Genomic DNA, 12,849 nt, shown 5'->3' with positions numbered 1-12,849 from the left:
ACGCACGCGGCACGGCGGGGAAGGAGGGGACGCGGCGACTGACGCAGAGGGCGAGAGGGAGGGAGAGGGCAGAGCGGACGACCCGACGCCCCTGGCTGCGCCGTGCGTGACACACAGCTGATCAGTCGGCCCGTGACGTACGTGCGTGGTAGGTACGCGCGGTCCGGGAGTGCGCGCGTTAACACACGCGCGAAGGAGGCAGCGGCACGGGATGACGGTCTGAGGGCGAGGCGGCCGAGGTTCATGTGCGTGCACTGGTGTCGCTCCGCGTTCTCTATGCGCCTAGACGACAACGACGACGACAACGACGAGGAGGAGGAGGAGGAGGAGGAGGAGGAGGAAGAGGAAGAGGACGACGACGACGAGGAGGTAGCCGACGGGTGGAGGCATCGACGGTGGCGAGATTGTCCGGCGAGGAACGAAGCGGCCGGGTCGATCGACGGGTTTCGGCCGACGGGGTCTATGACTGGAACTGCGGCGACGACGACGACAGCGGTGGCGGATGATCGCGGAGACGAGGGAAGACGTTGGAAGCACGAGGACGGTGGACGCCGTTGGCACGCGCGGTACGGGTTCGAGGTGGAGAGCGACGCGCAGTGCCGTTTCCGCGGCGCGGAGCATTGACGCGCGCCGCCTCCCCGTCATCGTCGCGGCGCGTCTGCCTACCTGACGCCGCCGTGAATATACACCAGGAGCACACGCGCGCGCGCGCGCGCGAGCGATAAAGAGCGCTTAGTCCTGGAGAAGGGGCAGGCACTGCTTGCCCGAAGGAGGGAAGCAGGAAGGAAGGAAAGAGGAAAGCGGGACGGCTATTGCCCCTAGTCTCCTCTCTCGCTCGCTCCCGCCCGCCGGTTCGGCATCTCTAATTTGCCCCGCGTGGCTCCTCCCCTCCCTCCCGCCCGCCCCCCCGACCCGTCCATCTCCCTCTCTCAGCGTTTTGCATTTATCTGTTGCCGTTTCGCGCCACTGTGTTTGATCCCGTGTGTACACGCGCAGAGGCGCGCGCCCGCGAGCACGCATACACGATACATTTCTTCCCCGTGGCGGCGATCGCGGGCCCCCGCGCGTTTTTATCTGTCCCAGCCGTCCGCGTGTGTTCGGTTTTTAGTGCACTGTATGGTACGCGCGCGCGAACGAGCCGCGATTAAAGGTCGATGACGATGCAACGGGTTCAAGATCAGGACAATGGGATCAACATCAAGTTCGGCCCGGGCAAGCCCCGGAAGGGCGACTACAGGCTGGTGTCGCAGAACTCCGACAACAAGGAGGACCGTCGAAACGGGACCAATAGACCAGGTGAGCCAAGCCGGCTTTGCCGACGACCCCGACGATCCCCCGAGCCCGGAAGAAGCGACTCGCGTGCCTTCCACCCTGCCGCGGGAAGAGATCCGGGATACACCGCGTCTCTCCCTCGGTTCCCCCCCCGGGTGGCGATAGTTTCGCGCGCATCAGCTTCGTCCTCGCGAGGCGTTACTCGAAATTTGTATCGAATTGTCCGTTTGAACAGCGTGATCTCAACGTAAATAAGCGTGGTCGGGACGCACGATCGAAGCTCATGGGAGTAGAAGGCCGCGTTCGCCGACGCGATTGCGAATGACGTCACGGGACGATGACAATCGCGGGATGAATTATGGGAGTCACGAGGAAGCGACGCTCGTCCTCCCGTCCCGCCGTTTCGAGACATTCCTCTTTTATCTTTCGGATACGTAACGATTTTTGCGAACGCCAGCTGTGGTTGTCGCTGATAACCTCGGCGCGGTTCAAAGGCATGTTGTTGTTCCGCCTGGGGTGTTTGCGCGTTTTTCATAATTCTCTAAAGTAACCCAAACAACACGCATGTCCAAGGCCCGGTTTCACCAAACGTCGCTTAACTTTAATCTTAGTTTAATTCACGTCTGTCTCTTACTAAAGTAACAGTTGAAAGGAGACAAAGAACGTATTGAACTGAGCTTAAAGTTAAGCGACATTGGTGAAACCGAGCCTAAGGCCCGATTTTACCAAACGTCGTTTAACTTTAATCTTGATTTAATCCACGCTTGTCTCTTTCTAAAGTAAGAGTCGAAAAGAGACCGAGAACGAATTAAGGTAAGTTTAAAGTTAAGCGACGTTGGTGAAATCGGGCCTTAGACACGTCTTTTAGGCCCAGTTTCACCAGACATCGTTTAACTTTAATCTTGGTTTAAGTAACGTTTGCCTTTTTCTAAAGTAAGAGTCGAAAAGAAACAGAACGAATGAAGCTAAGTTTAAAGTTAAGCGACGTTGGCGAAATCAGGCCTTAGAGACGTCTTTTAGGCCCAGTTTCACCAGACATCGTTTAACTTTAATCTTGATTTAATCCACGCTTGTCTCTTTCTAAAGTAAGAGTCGAAAAGAGACCGAGAACGAATTAAGCTAAGTTTAAAGTTAAGCGACGTTGATGAAATCGGGCCTTAGACACGTCTTTTGGGCCCAGTTTCACCAAACATCGTTTAACTTTAATCTTGGTTTAATTAACGTTTGCCTTTTTCTAAAGTAAGAGTCGAAAAGAGACAGAACGAATGAAGCTAAGTTTAAAGTTAAGCGACGTTGGTGAAATCGGGCCTTAAAGACGTCTTCAAGTCGTTTTTTGGGCCCGGTTTCACCAAACGTCGTTTAACTTTAATCTCGGTTTAATTCACGTTTGTCTCTTTCTAAAGTGAGAGTCGAAAAGGGACAGAGAACGAATTAAGCTAAATTCAAAGTTAAGCAACGTTGGTGGAACCAGGCCGTAAAGATGTCTTTTAGACATGCGTGCTGTATGGGAAAGTTTATGGCTTTTTTTTCACATTCGAGACTCGGTGAGCATCGCACGACTCTCTTTGGTCTTGATATGCGTTTTATTTCACGGAGTGTACGAAGTTTACATTATTATTTTTGTATTAACGTATATTATTATTTTAAGTTACTCTCTAAAGTTTTGGAGTGAACATGTTTACTCCATTAGAGTGAACATTTCACTCCGTGGTTCTATTTTCACTCCAAATACTCTAGGGAGTATGTTGTAACTTGATTGTATAATAATGTAATGAATTATTGTTACGCCAATTTACGCACAGCTTTTTTTTAATAATACACAGACACAATTAGAATAATTTATATTTGACTTTACTGACCACAAATTATTGCCGCTAATTTTTTATAGCAAATCTTTCGTAAAGGGGAAAAGGGGTGGCGTGTACGCTTTTTTTTACCCACGTTAAAAAAAGGCTATTTTGTGCGGGATCTTAAGTTACGTTGTGATTTGGCTGTGATAAAGTAAACCGCAATAATTACAAATAATAATGGACAATAAATTATGCGCTGTGAAAATAGACCGCACCTTTTTTTTTCTATTAAATCGACTAACAAAATCCAAGTCAGAAATACTTATTGAATCTGAAACACGTACCAGACATAGAATGGTGTTTCTCACACGAATCGCACACCTCTTATCACGATACGACCGTATCACCGAATTATCTCACCGCTACTATCATTGTATCTCTTAAACTCCTCGTCGCACGTTCAACAACCGTCTCCATTAATGAGGGCCGCTTCGCTCCTTCCCATTTCTCATTTCCGCGTTACTCCATCTTCGGGATCATATGACGTTTGGGATCGGCCGTTATAGATAGAACCTTTATAAATAGAGGGGCCGGTTAAAAAATTGGCCCAAGAGCCAAGAAGTAAGATGACTGAGTGTAAAACTGATGTAATGATCAAAACGTGCCGTACTTGCCAATTTTGGTGTCGTAGTAAAATCTCCTGGCCTTTATTAATTTAATGCACGTCCAGTGTAGCGCAGCGCTAAGATCTATACACTTTTGAAAGTGCTATGTAATTCCTTTCGTATCAGATACTAAGGTGAATGTGTGAATGTGTGAACAACGGCAAAATAAACGCGCGAATAAACCGCGGAGAAAATTGGTGCTAGAGCAAATTTATCGTCATATTAAATTAGTTCTAGGAGTTTAAAACTTCTTTTCATTTCGCTCATATTCCCCCGATAAGTCGATATCTCGAGCAATCCACGGTAGATAATTTTTTTTAATTGGAAAAACTTATCTTTTATTTCTACTGAAGTGTAATTATATAAATGCTAAATGAAGCCGATAAGTCATACGTCGGCGGCTTCCTCTCCGTCAGAAAATAAAGCTCTCGATCTCACGGGAGACGGGCTCCCAATCGAAATGCCTTTGTCCAGAAAGAGCGGGCAATCGCGTCGAAAATAGGAAGAGCCCGAGCCGTAGGAGACACCCGTTTACGCTAATTGAACTCCCGTCGCGCGAGTCGTTTTTAATTCGTCTATTGTCCGCGCATAAAAGCGAATGGGATTGCACGTCGGAACGGAAATGACTTCCGCGGCACGACGCGGCTGGTATCACAAACGTATCGCGCGTGGCTCTTTCGACGGGGAGAAATTACAACTTTTCCTCTGTCCACACGCACATGGGATTGCCCGCTTTTGCCGCCTCCCGCTCCCCACTCTCTAAAAGTCAATCATGGATTATCACTGAAAAACAGTGGAATACTCACTCAGTTCCAGTTATAAGTGTACCACAATTTTTAGCGGCAGAGGAAAGTCCCCTATTGTGAGATAGCGGGGTCTCTGCTAAATTAATAGGCGTCGTCTGTTGGTTCCACCATGAGTGTATTGCCCTAGGATTGAAGTCTGGTGGAGAATTCACTCGAGAATTCATTGTCAGATCGTGTAATCGTCGCGAGAAAAGATTTCCGATTGAATTTGAACGTTGAAAGCCTGCTGTCTCATATTAGAAGCTTATAAAAGGGGGACTTTCCTCTATAATCGTAACCGCAAGTCAGCGACTGTTTTCAGTGATAATTCACCGATTGACTTTTACAGAGCAGAATGAGTCGGCGCGACTTTTACGTCGCGTTCGTTCGCGAACGAGGCTCAGCCTCAGCTCGAGCCGCAAAATCAAAATACGAGGAAGTCGTAGCGCACACCGTTCATTAGCATATCAATTTCCATCTCGTTATCACCGGGACGCCGCGGTCCCACCCGCCGGGGAACGCACCGCCGCGCATCTGTCATTATCTGCCTGTTGTCTGACGGCCTAATTGCCGTCGTTTGCTCAGTCTTCTCGCGAATCGATTACACAAGATTAGCAATGTGCAAACCGACGGCTAGACTCCGTTCCGCATTTTGTTTGCCGAGCCGCACGGCCGAGCGATAGACTATCGGAAGTAGAGGCAATTCCCCGCCGCGTTCGGCCTTATTGTCTTTTCCTTAAAGACGTTCTGGCTGTACAGTCCCAGACAAAACCTGACGAAGTTCTAAGCTTTGGATGGCTAAGATGTGCGCTACATGTGCTCGTGTCGTTCCTTTTTAAAAGGTTTCAACGAGGCCCGGTAACATAAAGACGGCATCCCGAATGAATATATTTGCATATTTTGTAAATATTGCGATTTGCCGGCAAGAAACTTTTGGACGTGAACTTCACCTGGAAACAGCTGTAAGCCGGCAGTGTGTATCACAACTCGCTTTCAGAATTTTGCATTGGTTCTCAATTAATAACTCGATAACGAGTTAGTGAATCGATGTGAACTTTTTTTTTCAGAAACGTTTCTCGGTATTTTATTCGCTCGCAAAAGAGTTTCCGAATATTGTCAATGTTGTTTCTTTCTAATTTCGTTTATATAAACGGAAATATGCTGCTACTCCATAAGGATCCAAGCAAATTTCTAAGTTAAATAACTCGTGAACCAGCTGGGAGATCGGCTTCGGATTTTACACACGTATATTCTCTCCCTCTCGGATAATAAATACAAATAATCCATAAAACTTTCGACGTAGCGTCCGATACCCGTTTTCGTCGTTTAACTTCGATCTTACAAACAGTTTAATTCATCTTCTGTCCTTTTCTGTCCCCGTAGAAAGAGACAAAAGATGATTCACATGCCCGATTCTACCAATGCAGATGAACTTTGATCTCGGCTTAATTTACTTTATATCTTTTTCCAGTTTTAAAAATTAGGAGAAGATAAACAGTAATTTAAACCGGGATTTAAGTTAATCTGCATTGCCTGAAACGGGCATTAAACTAAGATCGCAATTAAATGACGTCGATGGAAACCGGAGTTGTATTGTAGAAACATAGACATATAAAAGATAGACTGCTTATGAGGCAGTGGAACCCTAGGTGGGGGCATCCTCCTGAGGGAAAAGGACAACATGAATTTATTTGGGTATCTGTCTTCCTCTAGTGGACGTGATCTGAGGGCGATCACGTGTTCACGCCCACGTGATCACGTACACTAGAAGAAGATAGATACCCAAATAAATTGGTGTTGTCCTTTTCCCTCAGGAGGACATCCCCCACTACCTCATAAGCAGTCTATCTTTTATATGTCTATGTGTAGAAATAACGATCCTACCTTTAACCTTACAGCGATCTCAAATAGAGTTACACGTTTTCAAATAGAGCGTGGCATTTAACAGACGTGTTTCACGTGGCAACTGAAATTTTTCCGAAGATAAGTCATCCGTTTCGTCTTTTTGCGTTGCTTATCTCCATATAAAGGAGTTCTGCGAAATTACAAAGTCCAGAAATTACGAGGCTGCACCAACCGAGTGAACTTTGGATTAGCGACCTTGTTGACAAAAAAAAATCTCGACAAAAAGGAAAACGAATTAAAAATCTAGAATCAATGAAGGACAAAGTATCGTGGGGGAATAACGATGCCTTTGTATTATTATAAGCGGTATGAAGATTTTTGCGGGAATCGAGTAGGAGAACCGCAACCTTCTCTTATCGAGAGTCATTAAAATTTTGTGACGAATCGAGAGGCCGGATTTTATTCTTGAGAATCATTCGCGGAGAGAATTTTCTCTTAAAATGTATCCTGAAAATCATGTAATCGTGGGACAGCGTGGCATTTTGAGGAACTTTACGAGAATCTTACCATACATTTTACTAGCAATTACTAATAAAATGTACGGTAAAATTTCAAAAACCTCTTAAAATTCTTCGAAATGCCGTGTTGCCACATCTCTTACACTGCACTCATGTCTACTGCATAATTCTTCCCATTTTTCAGTTTTAACTGTTTATATTGTTGGAACGGAACGGTCAATAATTTTGATTTTTTCCCCCGGCTATTCGTTCTATTTTACTTTATAACATATTTGTTTCTCATACGAATCTCACTCACCGTTAAGTTAAAAAAAACTACTATCATTTGCGTTTGCAAACGCAAATATTAGTATTTTAACGCATAATATGTGTAAATAATATTTCACGTGTAATAATATTACAACGAATTATATTGTTACACGTGAAAATATTTTTAACGTGTTTTACACGTAATATTTCGTGCAACATAGCAAACTTTAACATTTTTTTTTAGAGCTTTGATACGGTCCATTTTAATTTAATTAGTCTTATTTTGCGCGTATTGATGTAAAGAATAAACTGTAAAAATTTGAAACAATTCTCACGTAAATGATTTTACGAAATAACTACCTTAAGAGAAAACTCCGTGTATAAAAGTGAGATGTCTTCAGTTTAAAATTCGTCAAAATTTCTCGGCGCGTCGGAGAGAAACTCGCGGCATGCGGGCCGTAGTTCGTCGACCCATAGATCAAGAGATCCCGAGGAATTAAAAAAGAGATTCCCCATCTCCGTTGCAGAGAAAGATGAGAAGGCAGAGGAGGAGCTAGTCCCACCGGACGGAGGCTGGGGATGGCTGGTGCTCCTGGCCGCAGTCATGGTCAACCTTCTCATCCCCGGCACCATCAAGTCCTTCGGGGTATTGTTCGTCGAATTCCTCGACGTGTTCGACGCGTCACCGGCGGCAGCTGCATGGATACCGTCGCTTTGTTACTTCCTGTACAGTTCGCTGGGTAAGAAACGCGCCGTCGAGTATCTCGAGGTCGCGGTCCACGATTTTTTTTTTTCTTTTCAGATACATACATGTAGAGCTTTCTCGGGTCGGGTCCCGTCAAGGGTTCCGTTTTTCCGCAACCTGTCCCAGTTTCGCGCTTACGTAACCCGCGATTAAATATTTAGGCGTGTCTGTCGCTCTGTTTACCACGCCTTATCGAAACGTCAAAAGCCCCGGGCTGTGTTTACATCGGTTCGATTACAGTACTCACGACACTTTTGCGAAAGGAACTCAAGAGTTATTGGCGTACATTAACTTTCACATTGCGTCACGATGCGTATGCGGGTTGTACATTACATTCTTGTAGGAAAAAAAAGGGAAAAGGTGAATTCACGATAGATAGGAGGTTCCGAGAAACACTCGCGTACGGCTGATGGCAGAGAACGATCCGTAAGGCCCGGTCTACAATGAGTCGTTAGTCAGAAGTCGCAACTATATGTTGATCCTTTTCCTTTCTGGGTGGAAGAAAAAGGACCGACATACATGTATAGTTCCGCCTTCTGACTAACGACTAACAACTCATTGTAGACCGGGCCTAAACGCTTAAGGGCCTGAGCAGAAAGATTGTAGTAACCGTTTACGATTCTGTCGTGAGACTTAAGTCGTTGTCGGCGAAGTCTCAACGCACAAAGGATTGTCGTGGACGCGTGTCGCCTTGCGACGCGATGAATGCGAACGTACGTCTACGACAATTCTTTGCGCGTCGACTTTCGACACCGACTTGCGTCTTACTACGAAATCGTAAACACTTACGACAATCTTTCTGCACGGGCCCTTTTTTTCTTTTAACGCATATACAAGTAATATAAAACGAATGTATCCTTTCCACTCTTCTTTGTATACAATGAAATATATACGAGTATATATTTTTCCGTGGGGCTGGAGCGCAAAGCTTGCGCGCTATCTACGTTTACGCTTACGTCTGTGTCGTAAGCTATTACGTTGCTTTGTGCTCCGACCCTAAGACTGTCCTAGTCGTAGACGTAAGGCAAGGCAGAGAAAAACGTAAGTCGTGTACAATTGCCTTTTACGACTTTACTAAGGCAGTCTTGAGCGTTTTACGGATCGTTGTCTGCCATCAGCCTACCATTATCTGCGCGATGTTTACGCGTGTTCCATCGTGAGCATGATTCACGTCAATGAATCCGAGCAAACACACATAGTTTCAGGAATTAATTTGTTTATAAGTATTGTGTTTGCATCGGGAATCTGGATCACGCCAGACCGCGCGTGCCTTTTCGCAAGAACGAAGCAAAGCGATAATCGCGATACGATTTTATCAAAATTCAAAGAACGTAGGATACATCTGTATAAATAGTTCCTGAGCGAGCGTCAATGTTGTCACTGGTGTGCTTGTGTATTTTTAATTGATGTCTTACTGTTTCAGGCCCACTTTCTAGTGTACTTTCGGTCAAGTATTCCTATCGCACGGTAACTTTAATAGGGGGGACATTCGCCGCGGCGGGGATGATGCTGAGTTATTTCGCGAATTCTGTGGCCTTTCTATGCGTTAGGTAACATTTTTCTTCTTTTAATAGAGACAGATCGTTATTTTGCGCAACGAATATCTTCGTAAAGGCAATCGTTATCGTATCTTTGTTAAAAAAAGAAGATTTCTTCAGTAAAATAAGATTTGTCAAGACAAATTTTATTTTTATACTTAATTTTATCCTGTAATAAGGTAGTTTGCATCATTGCAAAAATAAAAAAATTACAGAAAACAGAAATTACAAAAGCAAAATGTTCAGATGAATCTATTAATAAAGACGAGTGGCGGTATGAAAAAGTGTATCCAAACGAAATGGGCTAAGAAAAGTGTGTAAATTTCATATTGGCTTTTTTGAAGTTATATTCTGAAGTTATATTCTCTCTCGAATATTCGGAATATTCGTTGCGCAACATATTATTATAACGAACGCACGCAAATGTTTCTTATACAATTTCCTGTTTCCAGTTATGGTGTATTGGTAGGTACGGGTGCTGGACTAGCGTTTCCTCCGACTGTATATATCGTGACATCTTATTTTGTACGTCTACGAGGACTCGCCAATGGGCTCTGCATATCCGGCAGCGCACTAGGCTCAATATTTCTTCCGCCCGTTCTGGGCTTTCTTCTACACGAGTACGGTTACAGGTGAGCCCACGATTGCACTGCTCAATGAAAAATTTAACAGTTTCTGCGATCTGAGTGATATGAAAGGTTTCCAAATAATTTCTGCCTTTTTAATATAAATCTGTTACGTGTATCTTGAAATTTTGAAAGAAATGCTGATCAGGATACCTATCATGGAAATATTCGGAATTTCCTCTTAAAATTTACCCTAAAAATCGAGTAATTGTGGGACAACGTGGCGTTTTGAAAAACTTTACGAGTTTCTGAAATTTTACCATACATTCTACTAGTAAAATGTATGCTAAAATTTCAAAAAAACTCTCATAAAATTCTTAAAAATGCCACGTTGTCCCACGATTACATGATTTTTAGGGTAAATTTTAAGAGAAAATTCTCTCCGTGCAGAAAACGATAGAAATCTAGGAAATAATTGAACAATTCCGAACATTTCCATGATAGGTATCCCGGAAGAACAGCGAACTCATATATATGCGAGACATGTTACAGCAGATAGGCTGTTGTGTAGTTTTAAATTTGATTTCTTTATCTACAAGCGTTTATCTTTTGACTAAATACATAAACTTAGCGAATTTAATTTAATTTAGCAAACTTAATCAGACGTTAAATTGTAATAATGTACAGCTTGTTGCGTGCAGTAAAATAAAAATAACAGGGCAGAGAAGAGAGGATAAATATAGTTAATCTCACATTTATCGAAAACTGATAAACGCTGTGTAACAAATAAAATTACCGCGAGGAGCTAAACAAGACCTTATTTATAATTTTTCGATCGGTTACTATGCGTATACATGATAAAAAGTAACGTACATAATAATTGCTCTATCGTCAACTACTTGACCGTCAATCTCTTGAGCGATGAAACAGTAAAATTGATCGACGTGTTCGTTTACAGAGGCGCAGTGTTAGTAATGGGTGCTCTCACGCTAAACGTCTGGGCGAGCGCGCTTCTGTACCACCCGGTAGAATGGCACCTGGTGCCGGCTCGGCCTCCAGACGACAGCGACGCGCAGGATAACGGGGAGACAATGTCGGGGACCGTCACCAGCAGCCCCGAGCAAGCGACGGAGAAGGGCAACAGCCAGCTGGCGTCACTGAGCAACTCGGTGAACGAGAAGGCTGCGCCGATCGTGCCGAAGAGCGCGTCGAGCGTAGCCCTGGAATATTACAAGAACACACCGGTGCAAGGGCGCACGCGGAAGATCAGCATGCCCACCGGACGCGAGATCAGCGGGCAGATGCACAGCACGCCGACGTTGCATGCCGTGCCAGAGCGCGGCGGTGCCGTGATCGATTCCGGCAAATACACCAGAACGATGAGGTCACCGCTGCACTCGCCCAGCACGTCCTCTTTTAACTACGTCAGCACCCCGTACCATGGTAGCACGCTGTCGGTTCTGCACCCGGAGCGCGCGTCCACGTTGACGCTGAACGCCATCTCCAGCACGTTCACCAGAAAGTCGACGACGAGGGAGCAGAAACGGCGCGAACACGACGAGAAGGATCAACAGAACAAATTCTTCGACTTTAGTCTGCTTAAGGATCCCATCTACCTCGTCATCCTCATCTCCAACTCCACCAACGCCATCAGCTATACGAATTTCGTCATTCTGCTGCCGGCCTACGCCATCTCCCTAGGCTTCAACAATTGGGACGCGTCGCTGTTGCTGTCGATCGTTTCCATGCTCGACCTGGTAGGCCGTATCGGCGGCTCCGCTCTCTCCGACATCAAAATCATGCCCAAGCACTGGTATTTCATCGGCGGTCTACTCGCCTCTGGGATCTCTTTGGCCATCCTGCCCACTTCCAGTACGTACGTCATACTGTCCGTCTATTGCGCCTTCTTCGGCCTCGCGTCCGGCATCTACGTTGGCATCACCGCCGTCATCATGGCTGATATGCTGGGCACGGAGAAACTCACCTCGTCCTACGGCATCTCGTTGTTCGTCAACGGTGTCATTCAATTGGTGGGTCCGCCGATTTGCGGTATAGTGTTCGAGCAGATCGGCAGCTACGGACCAATCTTCAGTATACTAGGCATCATTCTGGTGTTCGGCTCGTCTCTTTGGATCATGGTGCCGTTCATCCGGAGAAGGCAGGCTGCGTTGAAAAAGCCCGCCCAAATAGACAAAGTATAATAGACCAAATAAACTTAAGTATAGACGTCTGTTTTCATCGTTAGTATTGAGGAAATTGTAGTTTTTCGTTTTGCATTTTCGAATTTGAGCTTTGGGATAATCATATGTTTATTGGGATAATCGCAGACATATACGCGAGCGAGTAAAGGCTGGTTTATGCAAGACCGTATAACCGTTAACTTATGCCGGAATCGGTAAAAATTAACCAATTACAGTCAACTGTTCTCTTCACTTTTAACGGTGATTGGACAATTTTTACCGATCCCGGCATAAGTTAACAGTTACGGTCTTGCATAAACCAGCCTTAAATTATCCCAACTTTTCGAATTTAAAAATGTAAAAATATGAATTAGAAGTCGTATGCGACTCGACATTTTGCGAGGGCACACATGAGCTTAATCGCGCGGTCGCCAAAAAAGCAGCCGTGCGAGCAGCATATATTTAAGTGTGTGGGAGAAAAAGCGAGAAAGAGTGAGAAAGTGGCCGAATATTAAAATTATATAATAATAAAAAATATATAATTATATAATATTAAAATTATATAATTATATTATATAATATTAAACTGTGATGTTAGCACGAGTGTCGTGTATTGAAGTTACATTGACGAAGTCTTCGGCCCGAGCGAGTTACAGCGAAAGGAAGCATCCAAGTTTTCGCTCAGTCCGGCGACTT

General features: G+C 44.9%; 1 protein-coding gene across 1 annotated transcript; it reads left to right on the top strand.

Annotated features, from left to right (window-relative positions):
* The first annotated feature begins 974 nt into the window (after window positions 1-974).
* LOC105559528 lies at window positions 975-12,635 on the top strand. Its single transcript, XM_012007887.1, has 6 exons — window positions 975-1,296; window positions 7,652-7,864; window positions 9,293-9,419; window positions 9,860-10,039; window positions 10,932-12,173; window positions 12,468-12,635. Coding segments are annotated over exons 1-6 (1,905 nt in total). The 5' UTR covers window positions 975-1,154; the 3' UTR covers window positions 12,469-12,635.
* Window positions 12,636-12,849: the final 214 nt, after the last annotated feature.

This window comes from Vollenhovia emeryi, unplaced genomic scaffold (genome assembly GCF_000949405.1).
Source record: "Vollenhovia emeryi isolate VEMERY1.0 unplaced genomic scaffold, V.emery_V1.0 DF939265.1, whole genome shotgun sequence".
Classification (NCBI taxonomy): Eukaryota; Metazoa; Arthropoda; class Insecta; order Hymenoptera; family Formicidae; genus Vollenhovia; species Vollenhovia emeryi.
This window is presented reverse-complemented; position numbering and strand designations above follow the sequence as displayed.

Bases quoted from the DNA above. Each gene is read 5' to 3' on its own strand.
- LOC105559528 (XM_012007887.1), top strand. From the start codon at position 1,155: ATGACGATGCAACGGGTTCAAGATCAGGACAATGGGATCAACATCAAG. The intron at 1,297-7,651 runs GTGAGCCAAGCC...TCTCCGTTGCAG, and splicing joins AAACGGGACCAATAGACCAG to AGAAAGATGAGAAGGCAGAG. The intron at 10,040-10,931 runs GTGAGCCCACGA...GTTCGTTTACAG, and splicing joins CTACACGAGTACGGTTACAG to AGGCGCAGTGTTAGTAATGG.